The 19,747-nt window shown below is 39.8% G+C and overlaps 3 protein-coding genes across 5 annotated transcripts in view; 2 read left to right on the top strand and 1 right to left on the bottom strand.

Moving 5' to 3' along the window:
- LOC125357588 (trace amine-associated receptor 7a-like) lies at positions 1–1,528 on the top strand. The gene is made up of 2 exons (XM_048354544.1): positions 1–1,019; positions 1,480–1,528. Exons 1-2 carry the CDS (start codon positions 1–3, stop codon positions 1,526–1,528), a joined length of 1,068 nt encoding a protein of 355 aa, XP_048210501.1.
- An 8,073-nt stretch (positions 1,529–9,601) lies between these two features.
- Positions 9,602–10,648, bottom strand: Taar9 (trace amine associated receptor 9). Its single transcript, XM_048354654.1, has one exon. The coding sequence runs from the start codon at positions 10,646–10,648 to the stop codon at positions 9,602–9,604; it is 1,047 nt and encodes a 348-aa protein (XP_048210611.1).
- Positions 10,649–16,504: 5,856 nt separating this feature from the next.
- The window catches only part of Stx7 (syntaxin 7), a 36,138-nt gene continuing 32,895 nt past the window's right edge, over positions 16,505–19,747 (top strand). The window contains exon 1 of one of the 3 annotated variants that reach the window (XM_048354099.1): positions 16,505–16,573. The gene's annotated coding sequence lies outside the window, so the exon portion shown is untranslated. Of the gene's footprint in view, positions 16,574–18,539; positions 18,625–19,068; positions 19,207–19,747 lie in introns of those variants that run through there. The other 2 variants (XM_048354100.1, XM_048354098.1) reach the window with 2 other exon arrangements.

The following is a 19,747-nucleotide window of genomic DNA, read 5'->3' as shown; positions in this document are numbered from 1 at the left end:
ATGAGAGGTGATCCACCCTCACCAGCAGCTGTCCAGCTGTGCTATGAGAACGTGAATGGATCCTGCATCAAAACCTCCTACTCCCCAGGCCCCCGCCTGCTTCTCTATGCACTCTTTGGATTTGGAGCCCTGCTGGCTGTGTGTGGGAACCTCCTGGTGATGACTTCCATCCTTCACTTCAAGCAGCTGCATTCTCCAGCCAATTTCCTCATCGCCTCTCTGGCCTGTGCTGACTTCCTGGTGGGATTGTGTGTGATGCCCTTCAGCATGGTCAGGTCTGTGGAGAGCTGCTGGTACTTTGGAGACAGTTACTGTCGATTCCACTCTTGTTTTGATGGGTCCTTCTGCTATGCTTCTGCATTCCACTTGTGCTTTATCTCTGTTGATAGATACCTGGCTGTCACTGACCCCCTCATCTACCCAGTCAGGTTCACAGTGTCTGCTTCTGGTACTTGCATTGCCTGTTCCTGGATCCTTTCCATCACATACAGCTTTTATCTTGTTTACACAGGGGCAAATGAAGTTGGGCTGGAGGACCTGGTCAGTGCCCTCACGTGTGTGGGGGGCTGTCAAATTGCTGTCAATCAAAATTGGGTGCTGATCAATTTCCTACTCTTTCTCATCCCTGCTCTTGTGATGATTTCTGCTTACTCCAAGATTTTCCTCATTGCCAGACAACAGGCAAGGAGAATTGAGAGCCTGAGCAGTGAGACTGCAGCATCCTCAGACAGCTACAAAGACAGAGTAGCCAAGCGGGAGAGGAAAGCAGCCAAGACACTGGGGATCGCAGTTGGGGCTTTTCTGGTTTCATGGCTGCCATACTTCATTGATTCCATCATTGATGCCTTCCTGGGTTTCATCACACCTACATATGTGTATGAGATACTAGTTTGGGTTGCTTACTACAACTCATCCATGAACCCCTTGATTTATGCTTTCTTTTATCCTTGGTTTCGAAAAGCCATCAAACTGATTGTCACTGGCAGAATCTTGCAAGAGAATTCTTCATCCATAAATCTGTTCCCTGAGTAGACTTGTTTTTGATGAGGGAGTTTAAAGTGAACCATAATGGACCTGTCATTGGAAAAAGAATTGATGATATATGTGTAATATCTTCTAATGTGAAGTAAATAATTGTACTTCAATTTTGATTCCAATACTAAATTCTTTGGTCATGTTAAAACCCAGTACTATTGAAAACAGCAGAACTTTGGAGGCACTAATGCCTGAATTACAAGGTAACTTGGCTGTTTATCATTATGCTCTGGCCTATTCGTGTTCCTCAAGTGTTCTTATATTTCTAAGTTTAGAATCTTTCCTTGTGGTGTCACTGAGAAATTTTAAGGAAGTCTATATAAGGGACACAGTGCAGAGTCCCTTTTCAGTTCTAAATCCTGGCATTTATTTCTTTGTTAGATCAGTCCCCAGACTTACCTTAGTGCTGAGTTTCTATAACATTTTTCTAATACCATGTGAAAGCAACAGTGAGAAACTTAAGAGATGTTGCCTGTGTACTTGGGAAATATAGCAGAATATCTGCATGTAGTGTTGAGATTTAAGTGTTCTAAGTGTTGTTAAAAAACAAGGAAAGCCCAGTCATTTGCAATGGGAACCTAAAAAATCTTGATGCATAGAAAATCACTATCCACACATATTCACTAACAATGTAATTATTATACAGCCTGAAAGTCCAAGGGTTTGTGAAGAGACCCCTAAAAATTCCTCTCTTTACAATGAAGAATAAAACTCAGCCATTATAGTCAAATTTCTCTGGACTGTTTGGAGCTCAGTGATTTTATATATAATACTTCAGATGAAACATATGATTGTCGTAAGTAATTTATTCGTTATGATTTAATGCTTCAATCTATAACAATTTTCCCTCATCCATACATCTTTTCTTAAATGGTCTATTTTTTTTTTTTTTTTTTTTTTGGCCAGTTCTGGGCCTTGGACTCAGGGCCTGAGCACTGTCCCTGGCTTCTTCCGCTCAAGGCTAGCACTCCGCCACTTGAGCCACAGCGCCACTTCTGGCCGTTTTCTGTATATGTGGTGCTGGGGAATCGAACCTAGGGCCTCGTGTATCCGAGGCAGGCACTCTTGCCACTAGGCTATATCCCCAGCCCTTAAATGGTCTATTTTGAATAAAATTCTATCTGCTAAGTCTCAGAGGATCATTCAGCTAAATTGTAATTTAAACAGTAATACAAGCACACATCAAGCAATGATGAAAACATCAAGCAAAACTATTGATGATTTTGCTTGTTGAGACATTTCCAAATAGGCATAGTCCATTTAAATTTATTCAACTGTGCATTCTTTTTTTGGCCAGTCCAGGGCCTGAGCACTGTCCTTGGCTTCTTTTTTGCTCAAGGCTAGCACTCTCCCACTTGAGCCACAGCGCCACTTCTGGCCATTTTCTGTATATGTGGTGCTGAGGAATCGAACCCAGGGCTTCATGTATTAGAGGCAAGCACTCTTGCCACTAGGCCATATTCCCAGCCCCCAACTGTGCATTCTTTTATTTTTTTGCCAGTCCTGGGGCTTGGACTCAGTGCCTGAGCACTATCCCTGGCTTCTTTTTGCTCAAGGCTAGCACTCTGCCACTTGAGCCACAGCGCCACTTCTGGCCATTTTCTGTATATGTGGTGCTGGGGAATCGAACCCAGGGCCTCATGTATATGAGGCAGGCACTCTTGCCACTAGGCCATATCCCCAACCCATAATTGTGCATTCTTGAGATTACAAGTTGTACACAATTTTTCTTCATGAATACCAATTAGTTATTTGTATAAGCATATGACTATACTTATAATTTATAAACACTTTTAATAACTTTTATATTTATCAGGAAATCTGAGGCAGGTAGTTTATTTGAGCCTTGCTTTTTGAGACTAGAATGGACAACCTAGTGGTATTTTCAAAAGCAAATAAAATTAGCATGGGAAGAGAAAATGTATATTGTTTTATAATTCTGAGAGGAGAATTTGACAAAGGTAGCAGAGCATAACATATTGGCAGCTCCATATTCCCCTTTCTCTTGTATCCTGGCCTCTCAAACACTTACTTGGCTGCTTGCTAAAATACAATTTCCACAAACCACCTGTAAAAGCTATTTTACACTGTAGAGAGAATTGGGACACTGTCTGCTTACACTGTATGTCTCTGTCACAGAATGGACATATTTTTCACTGAATTTTTCACTTTGAGAAGGTCTACTTCACAGTTTCCCTAATATATATATTTGCCAGTCCTGGGGCTTGAACTCAGTGCCCAGGCGCTGTCCCTGCGCTTCTATTGCTCAAGGATAACACTCTACCATTTAAGCCACAGTGCCACTTCTGGCTTTTTCTGTTTCTGTTGTACTGAAGATTTGAACTCAGGGCTTTATTTGTGCTAGGCAAGCACTCTACCACTAAGCCACATTCTCAGTCTTTATATGATTTGTTCAACAAGACATAGCTGTCTAATTGTTCTCCAATGTGTTAGTCATTGCTCTCTGTGTTCAATTTAACTTTCAAAACATTTTTTTTCCCCACAAGGGGATCATTTTAATACAAGCTGCCTCATTATAGCCTAGGTCATAAATTTCCTCTATAATTTCACAATTTTTATTTCATTGTGTTTTATTTCATCTCTCATATTTTGCGATCATTCAATTAGTAATACTCTCTCTTTTTTCATTTTGATTCCTTCTTCATGTTGTGTTTGGTATCGTACAGAATTTTACTATCTTTTCTGAGTTCTTGCATTCTCTTAGTCTGTTATTTACTCAGATTAAGTCAGCAACAACTCCATCAAAATATTAATGTCATTCTGTCCCTTAGTCTGAGTTCATTGTCAAGAATTTCTAGCTTTTTCCACTGTATTCGGACTCAAGGTGTGCAGAACATTCCTTTTACAAGGGCTATTTGTGGGCTCTCTCTCTCGACTTCCCCTCCCTTGGTGGGGTAAGGGGCTTGTCCGCCCCTTCCTGGGTGGTCATTTATCGCTCTCACGTGGGAGCGATGGCCACAGGTAGCCTCATCTCTCTCTGTCGACTTCCCCTCGCTTGGGGGGGAAGGGGCTTGTCCGCCCCTTCCTGGGTGGTCCATTATCGCTCACGCGGATCGATGGCCACGGGTAGCCTCGGTGGCGCGTGGTCGCAGGGAGCCCCAAAACCGCCAAGAACGACATGGATGTGCGGGCCCCTGGAGAAAACCTCTAGGGCTTCTGTTTATTCAAATGAGGAGCCTCCCAGATATACCCCAAAGGCAGGCACAAGAGAGGGGCCCCTGATTGGTCCCAAGGGGCTGTCCCTCAAGTGATGTCAGACTTCCTTCTCTTCCTGTTAAAGACAGGAAGGGGAGGGACAGGCTGAGGTCAGCTGTGGCCCCTTAAAGGTGCAGCTGACCCCAACACTATTGACAGGCCTAAATGAAAGCCCTGATTAAGGGGAGGAATCTGTGACCTCAGTTTTGACCCTTAGGAGATGACAGTCAGAGGGCAGCCACCACAAGGCCATCTCCATGCTCCTGGTCAGTAGATTTCCACTCCCTGATATTGGACTCCTTATGGCTTGAGAAGCAGACACCAATAATTTTCAGATCTAGCAATTATATCATTAACATTGCTTATATCTCTCTAAAGACCTGTAATTTTCAAAATTTTATTTTCTTGAATATGGCTAGCATATTTAGTTATTATAAAATAACTAAGTCAAGAATTTCCATGTGTGTGCATGGTTTCCCAACAAGGCCCTGACCTTCCCCTTGCTAAGCAGGCACTCTACCACTTGTGCCACTCACTTTATACCCAGGGTGACCTTGGTTGTGCTCATAGTTTGTATGGACTGGGGTTTGAACTCCTATCCTTGTGCTTCCTAGCCAGGTACTCCAACTGCTGAACCACATCACCAACCCTTTATTCCACTGCTAATTTTGGTGATAGAGTCTTGCTTCCTTTCTGGGCATTCACTGGGCAAGCTCTTTCTGTGTTATGCTTCCCAGTGGCTAGGATAACAGATGTATGCTACTGCTTCTGGATCCTCATTGAGGTGTCATGAACTCTGCTGCCCTGGCTGATCTCAAACAGCAGTTTCAACAATCTCATCCTTCCAAGTAGCTAGGATTGCATGCATGCGTCTGTCTTCATTAATTCCTATTATGTGTACAGTATGTGATAATCTCTGGGGAAAAATTGCTTTAATAAGTTGAGAACCATAATGATATGATCTTCCTCCAAATCAAGGGGTTTCTGGAATACTATGAATTTTCCACATATTTTTAATTGTCCATTCTTACAGTTCTTTTTTTTCATAAGGTCATTATGTCTCTTTGTTCCTGGTCACTTTAGCTGAGGTCATGGCATTCTATATGAAGAAAAAACTGTCTTAATAATTTGAGATTGTAGTAGGATTTTCCACAGAAGACAATTTGTATTTCCTTCTGACACATGTCCAGAAGCACTAGCAATCCCACCTCATCCTTCTCTGCATCTGAGTATCAGTCAGTGTGAAGGAAATGCTTACTTCACTCTTACCCTGAATACTTGTGGGGTCCCAGGTTTCAAAGAAAACATTTTCTAATTTAATTTTATTGTCAAGGTGATGTACAGAGTGGTTAGAGTTACATATGTAAGGTAGTGAGTACCTTTCTTGTCAAACTCTGATGGACTTTCTTGCTCAGGCTGGTTTCAAACCTTGATCCTAGATCTCAGCCTCCTAAGTAGCTAGGATTACAAGTGTGAGCCACTGGCACCCAGATTTTTTTCCATAGAGACAGTACTCAGGCCCTGAGTTCAAGCCCCAGGACTGGCCAAAAAAACCCCAAACACCAATAAGAATGGAGAGGGGGTAAAACAATCTTCCCAATAAGTGAAGCTTTGGTTTTGCTTAATCCTCATTAACTGGGTGACACTAGGAATTTGTCCCACCTGGATACATTTTTCCCTTACCAAAACTCTATTCCTATCAATTTATTCTTTGTGTAAAACTGTCACTCCATGACTATCTCCTAAAATTTCTCTTCAGTTTTTGTCTACTACCAACTCAGAAGGGAATCCATCTGGCATCACAGGTATTACTGTTGATGCTTTTAAATGCACAGTTTAATTCTTTAAGTAAAAGTAAGTATTAACAGCTCATAGTACTGGGAGGGAAGGGACATAGAATAAGCACTACCTGGAATGTGGAGAAGCTGTTAGGAGGGAGTAGAGAGATTGGTTGGTGGAGAAATCCTAAGTGGGCTTTGCCTGCTTACCCAGGATGACTCATTACAGGTTCCTATGTAAGCTTATCTTTGATACAATCTCCAATTCTTAACTGTCTCAGTATTATCCTTATGAAGTAATGAACTATTGTCCTTTGGGTGTGTGTGTGTGCATAGTGGAGTAAAAATAAGCATTGCATGTTACCAGATGTAAACACACAGAGAATTCATGAAATCCAATTATGACATGAGTAATAAGTGAAAAAAAAAACCTCATTGAAGAACACCCAGTTACATTGGCAATTTTCTGTGAAAATATGAGCTATTATTATTATTATTTACTATTCCTACTGCTACTATTTAGACACTGCTAAAGATGCTTCCCAGGGCCTCATACATGCTAGGAAAGTGCTCTATCATTGATTTACTCCCTCACCTTACTATTATTAAGTCTTTATAATTTGTTATTGATGGACTATTACTGCCTTACCACTAAGTAACTGATCAAATAGCTCTATTCCAACCACCAATGATCAAAACTATGATAATTTCCCGGCAACTTTTTATGTTGGAACAATTTATTTTAACATTTTAAAAATACACAGAACTCCACATTATCTAATGGTTGTGCTTTATTATAAGCTAATGAAGAATACACATGTGAACAAAGCCATTATGACTGAAGCAGTGACTTTAAATTGATTTTGATTGTTAATAAACTAAATGCATTTTAACAATAGTACATATATGTGAGAGACACAGTATTTCTGTACTTTCACCCAGGACATAGCAGATTAATTTCTTCTTCACAACAGTTCTGCAGCCTCCCACTGGCTGGACCAAACAAGTCAAGATCCAAAGCTCATTGGATTGAAAACCCTGGCTCAGCATCATGTCCCAAGGTCCAGCATTCCTTAACAGTCTCGCAGAGTGAAGATAACTTCCATTCTCACTGAGAATTGTTCAAACTAAATTCATAGGTTCACTGTAACTTACTATGCTTCTGGCAACATCTACAACTGTGAGTGTGTGTGTGTGTGTGTGTGTGTGTGTGTGTGTGTGTGTGTGTAAGTACTGGGGCTTGAACTCAGGGCTTACGATCTCTGAACTTTTTTGCTCAAGGAAGTACTCAAGCACTACAGCCATACCTCCACTCCCTACTTTTTGGTGTTTAATTGGAGGTAAGAGTCTCATGGACTGCTCAGGGCTGCCCTTGAACTGCAGTCCTCAGATCTCAGCCAGGATTAGAGGAGCTAGGATTACAGGCCTGAGCCACTGGCACCCAGTTACAACTTCCATTCATGAGTGAGACCTAGAAGAGAGGATTAGTAGTCCAGGGAGAATTAAACAAAGATTTCTGTTTAAGACATTTTCTTTCTGAAGGGCAGAAAAAAGAGTAGAAAACCGAACAATATACAGTATATTGAAAGTGTATTCTCTAGTTTAATGTGCTTAAAAATTTCAGATCAGAATTTATTTTTCCCATTTGTTTCATACAAAGATTATACCATAGCAAAAGTGCACATCAGGGTGTATATATTTTAATTTCTTCAGATTGTTTTCCTTGTTACTTAGACAATTGTCAATGTCAGTTTATTTTTGCAATTTAGGGAAAGAGCCTATATTTACATAACGACAATACTGACTGAGAATCCAGAGCATCAAGCTTTGATCTGCTTCTTAAGGAATGAGAGCTACAATGCTTATCTGAAATCATATGAAAGATGTCTGATAGACCTGCTTCTTAATATTGTGGTATGAACAACACACATGTATTGTTACAAAGACATTCCTATTTCCTTTGTTCTTTTTCACATTTCACTTTCTTCTCCTGAATATGGTCAGTTCATGTTATGCTGTTTTACTACACAAATATGAAACAGAAACATATTGCATACAATATTTCTAAACAGATTCACCAATAAAATATATAGCATGTCGTGTTATCTTTTCATTTTGTACAGCAAGCTTGTTATAGCATAGTCTGTGAAAATCAGTTACCTGAACAAAGATTTAAGTCAGTTATCAAAAGCTTGAGAAAGCAAATCACTTTATCATTAGTTTTTGTCAGAATTTTGAAATACACAGCATATATTTTTAAGTAAAATGATTAAAATTTGTGTTGAGGTGGATATGGGGCTGCACACTTATAATCCCATTGCACAAAAGACTGATTATGAATTACTCACTAAAACTCTGTCTCAAGCAAAAATTCTTGTTCTGAGGGAAAAAATGGAATTTTTACTAGCATGTACAATATTTGTTTTAGAATTTACTGTTTTCAAGCAATTTTTGCTTATATTTTACTTGCTCAGTTCTGTTTCCAATTTCAAATACAGTGTCTACTTCAAAGTAAAAACAAAAACAGCAAAAGAAAACAAAATACCCTCAAAGGTGAAAATCAATTCATTTGAATTGATCTCTTAAAATTGTCTATTTTGGGGCTGGGAATATGGCCTAGTGGCAAGAGCGCTTGCCTCGAATACATGAAGCCCCGGGTTCGATTCCTCAGCACCATACATATAGAAAAGGCCAGAAGTGACGCTGTGGCTCAAGTGGCAGACTGCTAGCCTTGAGCAAAAAGAATCCAGGGACAGTGCTCAGGCCCTGAGTCCAAGGCCCAGGACTGGCAAAAAAAAAAAAAAAGCCTATTTTATATTATTGAGAAAGAACTATAAAGACCATCTTGTTGCTATATGCACATTCTATCATCACAAATTATGTTCTCCGAAGATAACAATAATAAAAAATATCATCTTTAAATATGTTTTTGGTGTGTGACTGTGACTGTGTGTGTGTAAGAGAGAGAGAGAGAGAGAGAGAGAGAGAGAGAGAGAGAGAGAGAGAGAGACTATAGTCTCTAGAATGGAGGGGGTTGCTGGGTCCGGGAAATGCAAAAGTTGAAATGTTTTTCAAATGATCTTTAGCTATTAGAAAGTTGCACATCCTAGCTCTTTGTAAGATCCTTTAGCTTAAAATTTTGTTTCAAGAATTTACAATTTTACATTTTTACTGCTCAAACAGACTCTTGAAATTGCTTTGGCATCAGAGAATAAAACGTCCAAATCAGGGAGGAACCTTTCTCCCACTACACGTATTTGAGACAACTAAGCAAACTCATAAGTGTAAAAGAAATGACAGAGTACTCAAATTATTTGAAGATACAAGTATAAATTTCAGAGTAAATGTAGAAAATCAGAAGACCATTAAATGCCACCGAATGGGAGGGAATCAACAAATATTATTCATCATTGTCATTAAATTCTAGAAAGTGCCAAGACCCATGAAGATGGCAGGTGCTGCGAACCAACTACTGAGTGTTCTCTTACTTGGTAAAAACATACACTTGCCCCTCTATTGTCCTACTGTGCCTTAATTCCATGCTAGAATTGAAAACCCCTACAGTAATCTTTTCAATCTACATCTGCTTCATCAGAGAATAAATTAGTGGCTGATGACTCACTCCTTAAGACTTTGCCACTTACAATAAGTTTTATTGCCTTCCGAAACCAGGGGTAAAAAAAAGCATATATCAAGGGGTTCATAGCTGAATTATAATAAACACACCACACCAATATCTCATAAACATATGGGGGAGTTATAAAATTCATGTAAGCATCAATTACTGCATCAATAATATATGGTAGCCAAGAGAGAAGAAATGCCGCCACAGCAATCCCCAATGTCTTGGCAGCCTTTCTCTCTCTCTTGGCTACTCTTTCTTTGTAGCTCTCGGAAGCAGATGCAGCTTGGCTGGCTGTACTTTCTATCTTCCTCGCCTGACGCTTAGCCACCAAAAAAATCTTACTGTATATAAACACCATGGCGACAGTGGGTAGGAAGAATAGAAGGAAACAAAGTAGAACCCACTTTTGATTTAATGGAGCCTGACAGCCTCCCACACAGGTGAGAGCAAAGACTAAGTCCTCAATTCCTTCTTCGTTGGCCCCAGTATAAAAGATGGAAAAACTATAGGTGATTGAAAAGAACCAAGAGAGAACAATGCATATTCCTGAAACGGAAACAGTAAACTTTGTTGGATAGATCAATGGATCAGTAACTGCGATATACCTGTCAATAGAAATACAGCATAAATGAAATAAGGAAGCGAAACAGAAGGAAGTATCGAAACACGTATGAAATTTACAGTAATTCTCCCCAAAGTACCAGCAGCTCTCCACAGACCTCACGGTGCTAAAAGGCATCACAGTCACTCCCACCAGGAAGTCAGCACAGGCCAGGGATGCGATCAGGAAGTTCGTAGGCGTGTGCAGCTGTCTGAAGTGAAGGATAGCGATCATGACCAGTAAGTTCCCAAACACAGCCAACACGGCCCCCAGTCCCAGGACTGTGTACAGGATTGCTCGAGGACCTGGCGAATATGGGGTTTTAATACAGGATCCATTCAAGTGCTCATAGCAGAGCTGCACAACTTCCGCTTGGGCCCAATTGTTTACCATGCCCTGCTTGTTTAAATTCCTCTAAAGTTCCTGAATTCCTGATGTAGTAAATCCAAAAGCTTCTGAGTGTGTGTGTGTGGGGGGGGGGGGGGGGTGGGAACCCTCTCCTCACGTGAAAGTAACTTTTATAACAATTTTTTGCATACTATCTGTAACAACTTGGTCTTTGCGGGATGTCCTCTGAAACTTCAATTACATTCAACTGGAAACTTCTTGGAGAAAGCCATTACAATAAAGCAAATATAATGCTACAGAAATGAAGCTGAGTTTTATTTTCTAGGTTACTCCCCTGAGTAGCTACTTCTATTTTGCAAGAAGGAAAGAATAAATTGCATCTTCTTCAAATTATAAAATCCCCATAGAATAGAGTGTGAAGACTGATGAAAGTTTACTTCTGATAGCTTAAACATACTTAGGAAATACATTTTTTATTGTTTATAATTTCAGAGTTTATAAGTGTTTTAAGAGTTACTTGTGGTCTGTGCAGCTTGAAACTATTTGGAGAAGCATCCTCCTAAACTAATATCAATATGATCAATTAGTATAATCAGTGTATCCATTTTAATTGGACAATTTTCAATTTGGTAATTCTAAAACATCTTAATTTCAACATGACCCAACTAGAATCCTTTCCCTCTCTCACTGTCTAGTCAAACTTTCTTGTCTACCAGGCTATCTAGGGGAGAATGATAAAATATAGGAAAGACTGAAAATTGATAGAAGGTAGGTGAACCAGGCTCACGGAGGAACCCAATTAAGATAGTACCACTGAATGACCTTATAAACCATATACAACCTTTCCATACTAGCCCCACTCTTTCACAGGGTACATAGGACAGTGTCACTGTAGCTGATGTAAAAGCCAATCATCTTATATGTCATCATTAATAGCAGGGAACTAGAAAGGCTAAGAAAATAATCAGTATGCATAGAATGTTTTGAAGCATCTACTAACTGTCACTACAAAACAATGTAATTTGTTGTTCTGGGGGCATATGTGTGTCAATTAATGATGCTACAAAACTGTGGCCTGGGAAATAATTACCCAAGATGCTGGTTTCATTTTATGAAACATTGAACAACTTAGGTATAATGATTCTGAAATTCACATTAATATATTCTTTCTTGACCAAAACCTTACACATACAATATTCTTCCTACATTACATTGATGAATTAACATAATAATTCTTCAATAATAAAAAAGTTCCGACTTCCTGATTTATCAAATATCAGAAGATACCTTCAGTTAAGGTCAAGTTCCAAAAAGTGGGGGAAGGAGAGTAAAAACGAAATTATGTTTCTAGACACTATTTTCTTGGTTTTCAGGAAAAGCCACTCATAACTTAGTAATAATTCACTTAACAATAATATATATTATGATCCTTTGAAGACAAGTCCCTAAAACAGTAATGAGTCATATTCCTCTTGACTTCTTGCCCTTCTCTATTACTGGACTATTTCAAAGGCAGTATCTCCAATCTTGTGGCCCATTTCTCCCATACACTGCTGCCCCTTAGTGGTCAATCTGAAAAACTCCTGCCTTGTTGAAGGACTCGGCTAAACAGAGAAGCAGCTCTGAAAATGAGCCCGAATATCAAACATCTTCAAAGCACTGAGGTTAACTTTTCTCTCTTACAAGTGATCTCTCATACAAATGACATGAAGGAAGATCTTTCCACTATTGTTTTCATTGCCATTAGATTAGGCACTCATTTATGTTTTACACAGAAATTTGCCTCCCTAGGTCTGAAGTCAACCTAAATGTGTGTTTCAAATCAAGTTCCTGGCATGATTTTATAATTGCACAAACCACATTTGGAGATAGAGAGTCCATGAGAAATATCACTTTATACAGGAAAGCACTCAAAACAAGAACAGTCAGGAAGCACCTTCTAGTCTGGCCCAGGCTCTGAGAATGCTGGTGCCAGGAATAGGGTCAGAGTCTAGTTTGGGAGTGGCCAAGTAAACAATCACAGTGCCTTGAGATTAGTGTTACAGAATAAGAGAGGCAGAGCACTTCTGGGAGGGAGGAAGAGTGGGCCTCAGACACAGCCAGGTTGAAGATACTCATTGTCAAATGTGAGTTAGGGCAAGTGGCATTCGGAATTTTAATTGACCTGCCCTTCACTTATTCTCAGTGTCTCTGAGCTTCACGTTGTCATGGTTATAAGGCTATGTGCATGTGAATTTATCATTGTGGTATCTGGTGCTTTTTACTTTTGTTTGATAGCCTGTTCATAGTTTATAAACATTGCAACATTTGAAGTGGGTAAAAATAGTAGACAGTAAGATGTCATTCACCAGCTCCAATAATATTTTATTATCTTATTAATATATATGACCCATGTATCTTATGAAGAACAGTTTACAATTCTTCCAACTAGATTAGGTTAAGATCCTAAGTGCTCATCAAACTTCATCGTTTAATTTCATAATCATCTATCAAGCAGAAATAAATAATATTTTGCCATTAATTACAAAATCTCACTCAAATATGCTTAATGTCCAGATGGGAAAAAATGAGATAACGTGAAATGGACAAGGGACACTTTATATAGAAAGGGATTAGATTTTTTCTAAAGGATGAAAAGACTAAGAAAGGGAGAGAGTCAACCAGAGAAAGTAGCACCCTATCATAAACACTTTGCTGATCTAGAAAGTTCTTTATGAACTAATAACCACAAGACCCATTTTCTGTTTCCTTCATAAAGCAACACCACCTTCTATGCATTGTCTTTATATATGCCCATGATTCTTTCTTAAAAATTTTTTTAATTAAAAATTGTTTGTCAGTGGTAGGGCTTGAGCTTGGGACCTGAGCTGTTTTGCTCAAGACCAATGCTTCACCACTTTGAACCATAACGCCACTTCCAGTTTCCTGCTGTTTAATTGGAAATATGAGTCTCACAGACCTTCCTGTCCAGGCTGGCTTTGACCTGTGATCCCCAGATCTCAGTATCCTAAGTAGCTAGGATTATGATGCCGTAACCATGATTCTTATAGTTGTGAGAGTCAGCACATATTAAAAATGCTTACCTGCCTAGTAAGTAAGTGCTTTTGCAACATATAGTTAACTTATTGGATCATCAGATTGACTCAAGGTGCCATTAGAATCTCTATTTAACCTCTGAACACTGACATATGTAGATTTTAAAATTATCTTTAGGTAGTTGTACAAGGGGGTTTCAATTCTACACATCAGTTTATGAGTACAATATATCTATATCAATATCATCCCATCATTTGCTTCCAGATCTCTTCACCTCACCCATCCCCTTAGGCTGCATGGTTCTATTTTCACACATGTACATTGAATATCATGACTGTTTTTACTCAACCCTTGCATATATCATTTTTTAGTAATTTACCCAAATTCAGAGAATAAGTGACAGAACCAGGCACTGTTCCGGTCTTTCACCCTTTGTTGAAGGCTATTTGGAAGCAAGAACATTTTAATCTCCTCTTTTCATTACTCTTATTAATCCATAGGCTAGTTAAAACTTAGACATCAAGAAGGTATCAGAGAGGTAACAAGGAAAATGATTTAGAATAAGAGTCATTTAACAGTTTTGTGGAGATTTTTGTTAGAGTTAATGAGTCATAACAAGAATGCTTATGGCTAAACCTTAACTGATTATCCCCTAACTTTTCAGCTGTGGACTAGCTTGTTAGCTCTTGTAGAAACACCTCCCATTTGAAAAAAATATATACTTTTAAGGAATAAACTCTAGAGTAATCTTGAAATAAATTGGATCTATGGAAATGAATCTACAATTGCAATGACGAGAGACTTATTATCCCTAGGCCAATTAATGCCCTGAGTTCTGGTATTCATAATGCCTCCATTCCCTGATATTCTGCATGATTCTTACAAATCTTAAAATAAAGCATGACCTAATTTATTTCTCTCATTTAGTTTATTAAAAGAAAAAATAGAAAGTTCAGAAATATTTAAAGTAAAAATCATTAAGATAAATTCATATTCACCCAGATGTTTGTGCTGTTGCTATCTCTTGCTCTAGCTGTCTTTAAAATCTGTCTATGTTACAGTCTCTCTCTCTCTTTCTCTCTGTGTTTCTCTCCTCTATATATTTTTTAAGTGGCACCATAATACATATTTAATTTTCTAACTGGATTTGTCTACTTAATATATGTCAATACTTTTGGATGTCAGTAATACAAACCTAATAATACTAGCTTTCTATTACATTTACATTCCAGTGTGACAGGTACTACACACTTGCATATACTCACTCAATCCTCCATTGAGCCTCTGAGGGTACATGCATCCTATTTCTTGATTAAGAAAACTGGGGCACAGAGAGCTTAAGAGAATGAATCATAATCATACATTTATGAATGGCTGCTAGGGTTTGAACCCAGACAATCTGACTCCGAGAATATTACCATGCTATCTGGCTATTTTGTTAATGCTCACATAACATTCCACTATTATATGTGTGCAAATGCCCTTATTAAGTCTTACAAGTAAGACATTTATGTTGTTCCACATGTTGGGCATTTGAAACAAAGCTTCATTTCATCATACTTGACCTCTCATTATTTTGGAAAAAATTTCTAAAGGTGGGATGGTTGAGCTGCAGAGTTAGTCCATTGCATTGACAACTTTACAATAAAGCTATGCCATCTTACAGAGCTCCACCTTGTAAAATGGTCCACTTTCCCCCACAGAGCTAACACCTGTCAGCACTTAACATTAACATTCCTTCCTGCATGACCACCTTCTTCTAGATCTGACAGTTAAGAATTCCACCTAGCTCTGTGACCTTGGAAAACAGTGATGGCTAAAGAACTCCCCTGACAGAGAGCCACCCATCCTCATATGAACTCAGGTAAGATGTAGTATGGCCCATTTTCCTAGGACAAGGGCAGCGCTCACAAACATTACTTAAACTTCTTTCTTCCATTGATCCATAAGAGCTTAACACTTATTCACAAGTCCTCAGTTGAGACTCTCTTTCCCATTGTTCCTTGAACTTTGGTCAACCTCATAGCCACCTAACAGTCAGCCCCAGTGTTGCCCTTTTTGAGAACAGGCTGGTCTAGGGTAATACATTCTCAGATCTAATATCTGGTCTTGTCACTACCTTTCATTATAACCCTTTGTCCCTTTGTACCCAGTCTTCTTCAGTTATGTTTACCTCTCTCTTACCTCAAAAGAAAAATCATTTTGCCTAACTTACAAGATACCTGCCAATCACACAGTCAAAAAGTTTTCTTCATTTCAGCTCTCTTTTCCTGCATGGAATTAACTTTTCAACTCATTGTCCCCTTACTAAATCTAAATTGTAATTTTAAAAGAAAACTAACAAATCAAAACAAAAACACCAAAACCTGGTCTTTCCTTTTCATTTCACCCTTATTCCACACTTTCGTTGGAAATTCAAACGTAATTACTGACTATGTTAGTTCCTTCCTATACAGCTCAGAAGACTCTGCAAATGTACTCATGTCCCAAGTGCCTCTTGGACTTTAGTCATTTGCTTCTACAGATCCCAGTTAGCAGGAAAAATAACTTATTATCATTTCTGGGCCTCTTGGCCTTCCCTATACTGAGACTGGGTTTCCAGAGAGCCTCTGTCACGTGCTGTTGGTGTGAACCTCCGGGCAACTACATTGAGTCACCAACCCATCTGGTCCATAGATGCTATGGCTACTTACCCACTTTCCACTCAGTGCACAGTTCTCTCCTTCGAGAAAGCCTCCATAACACAAATCATCTAAATCTGGATGGGAATAGGCATTTATTCTCTGGTCGTAAACTCAGTGCTTGATAACATAATGAAAAAATGAAAGAATATTTAATTTTTAAAAATTCTTTAATTTTCAGCATTTTCCTGAAGGATAGAAGTCTTCATGCTCCAAGGGTATATTGGATTCATGATATTTAAGCCATTGAAAGGTGGAAAGAGTAAATACTCTCACACCCAACTGAACAACTTTCAGTTCTTACATTACTTGAATTTCCAATGGCAAGTGATTTTTGGTCATTCTCTAGTTTGTTTCTTCTTTCTCTCTTTCCAGAATCTTTCCCTTTTCATTTCTTAAACTTACACATTACACGTCATTATACACTTAAGAGTTAAGCTCATCTCTTCTCACAGCTCATATTTTTAAGGACCAAAAGGACACTGGACATCTCAAACATGGCTATTTAATATTATCCACTATCTTAAAGCAGCATGTTCAAACCTAAATTTAACATCTCTTTGCTCACTCACTTTATCACTTCCATTTTCAAACTGCAATTTTTTTTTTAGTAATCTTATGTCCCAGAGGGGTATACCATGTTCAACTCAGTTTCTTGAGTCATAAAATTAGAAAATATCTCTTTCCTTCTCCATATGTAGTTGAGTCCTAATCATTCTTAAGTATTTTTCAAGTCAATCTTTTTATATCTTCTTCTCCAGCATATTTGCTTTGGGGTATCCTTTCAATATTTCTGATATTGGGGAGATAAGATATGCTATTATTACCAGGTCTCCTAAATAGTCTCTTTGCTTTCATTCTCACTGTTACTTCACTGATGTTGCACTACTTTCCCCCAGGGTTTTCTCCATGCCATGGGATTATGATCACCTAATACCTTTGCTTAAAATCCTTCTGTAGTTCAAATCCTATATAGACAGTCAACATATAGAATTGGGTTTGCATTATAAAGATCCCACTTGCCTTTCCAGTGTCATTCATGTCTCTCCAATCCATACACTATGCTCTATCTAAATCTAAATATGAAACAAATTCTGAATGTTTTTTCTTGTCTGTGACATATAATTTTGCATGCTCCTCCCTTTCACTGGAATGCCCTTCCCAATCTTGTCTTTCAAATGAACCTTTATATATCTTTAACAATTTTTTTTTTGGTCATAGGGCTTGAACTCAGGGCCTGGGTGCTGTCCCTGAGCTTTTTTTGCTTAAGGGTAGAACTCTACCACTTTAAACCACAGCTCCACTTCTGGTTTTCTGGTGGTTAATTGGAGATAAGTCTCAAGGACTTTCCAGCCTGGGCTGGTTTCCAGCTGCAATCCTCAGGTCTCAATCTCCTAGGTAGCTAGGACTACAGGCATGTCCCACCAGTGCCCCACCAATCTTTAAGAATTCTGTTCATATTTCCTTCTTGGATCATCCCTAACCCCATATAGTAAGACACTCATATCTCTGGGCTTCCACTGGTGTGTTTTTACAATCTATCAGGGTACATCTCCCAGTACCCTGGAAGGATACCACTCCTTCACAGAACATACTGTAGCCTTCTCACAGTGGTATCCACAGTGCCAGGTAATGTACTTGGCAAGTTCCCAATGAGTATTTGCAGAGTGAATGATGTGGGAGGAAGTACTCTACACACTACTTTAGGACATTTAAATCGCTGTTGTTTATAATTATCTGTGAGTCTGAAGTATTTTGGGGTTTCAGTTTCTCTAGACTGTGAAATGAGGAAGTAGATCTAGATTTTCCATAAGGGACTCTCCAGCTTTCACAAGCCCATACTACTGCCTATTACAGACGTTGAAGAACATATTGTATCTGACCACAGAAATTTTCTTAAAACATAAGAATATTTTGGAAGCATTCTAAAACCCTGTCTGAGGACGTGGGTTTGATACCCAGTATCTTGAAACAAAAACCAAATTCACAATGGCTATAGAGGGGCATGCTATGTATAAATATCAAAGAACCTACAATTTGGTCATGAAGCACCTAAACACGTCTAGACCTGATGATATATATCTGGATGATTCTTTCAAAAAAATGGCTTAATGTGGGCAAAGTGTCAGCCAAAGTAGTTTCTAATTAACATGATGAGGTATTTCTTTCACCAAAGCAATTCATTCGTTTTCATCGAAATCAGATTGTATTGGGTGCTACTACCTGCTGCCTTTGCAAATGCTGTGAAAGCTACACCCTGCCTCTCAAGGATGCTGAGAATTTGCATGTATAACACTTTCCCAAGTGGGTAGCCTGCGGTGATTCTTCATTTATTCTTTCATGGTTCTTGTAAGGATTGCGTATTTGCAATTCTCTTATGAATTAGGGTGTATTGTAGGGCATTTGTGTTCTCATATAAATTAGGGTGTACTGTAGGGTATTTTTTTTAAGGTTAGGAAAACAGGATAGACATGAATTAATCAGCAGATGAAGACTCCAGTCCAGCGAAGGTGGTTTCGTCAAATACAGAAAGATACCCGCATTTCCTCCTTTTCTCTTTTGCAAGCCTGCATTCACCGTCTTTTGTCAGGCGTCCAAGTCCAACCCCTGGCAATTTCGCTGGTACCTTCATTCCTCAGCTTGGAGCGAGAGGGGGGCGGAGGAGGGCCGTTGTCACTCAGGCGAATAGACCAATAGGAGGAGAGCGAGCCCCGCCTCCTGCCCTGGGTGGCTCAGTGGGCATGCGCAGTGGGCGTCCTCGCGCCGCCGCCCATCAGCTCAGAATTGCTGTTGTGGGCTTGGGGGACCCTAGGGTGACCGTGGCCGGAGGAGGACGAGGACGAGGAGAAGGAGGAGGAGGAAAAGGAGAAAGCTGAGGAAGTCTGGGTAAGAAGAGGCTGGAGAGCCAGACACTCAGTTCCCCTGCGGCTACCGTCCACTGGATGTGCGCGCTGTCGCAGGCTCCGGAGGGGCGGAGGGCCGGGGCCGCCAGAGCGTCCGCCGCTGCCCACGGCCCCAGGGCCGGCGCGTTCCGTATTCCCGGCGCGGAACTGGTTCCGCGGATCCGCAGCCAGGGCCCCTGCCTGCCATCCCGAGGCATCCCACCCACCTGCCGCTCCCCGGCCCGGCCCGGCTCCTCCCCTCCCCGGCGGCCCGCCCGCCCCAGCCCCGGCCGCGCGGCCAGATGACCTGTTGTTCCGCATTTGAACTCATGGTGGAAAGACAAAATGCTGTAAACTTCTCCTGCAGGGGAACTGAGAGACATGGCCTTAGTTAAAGTGACCTCCACTATTCCTATTCAAGAGGCTCATTGCATCTCCTTTCTGCTTTCATTCTGGTTTGATGACTTACACGACAGCGCTGTCTCTCTTTTTAACATTCTTGGTTATGTGCGTTTAGTGTGCACAAAAACCTTTAAAATGTAAAA

The sequence above is a fragment of the Perognathus longimembris genome, chromosome 9, assembly GCF_023159225.1.
Source record: "Perognathus longimembris pacificus isolate PPM17 chromosome 9, ASM2315922v1, whole genome shotgun sequence".
In the NCBI taxonomy this organism is placed as follows: Eukaryota; Metazoa; Chordata; class Mammalia; order Rodentia; family Heteromyidae; genus Perognathus; species Perognathus longimembris.
Note: the sequence above shows the minus strand (reverse complement) of the source record. Positions and strands in the feature narration are given on the sequence as shown.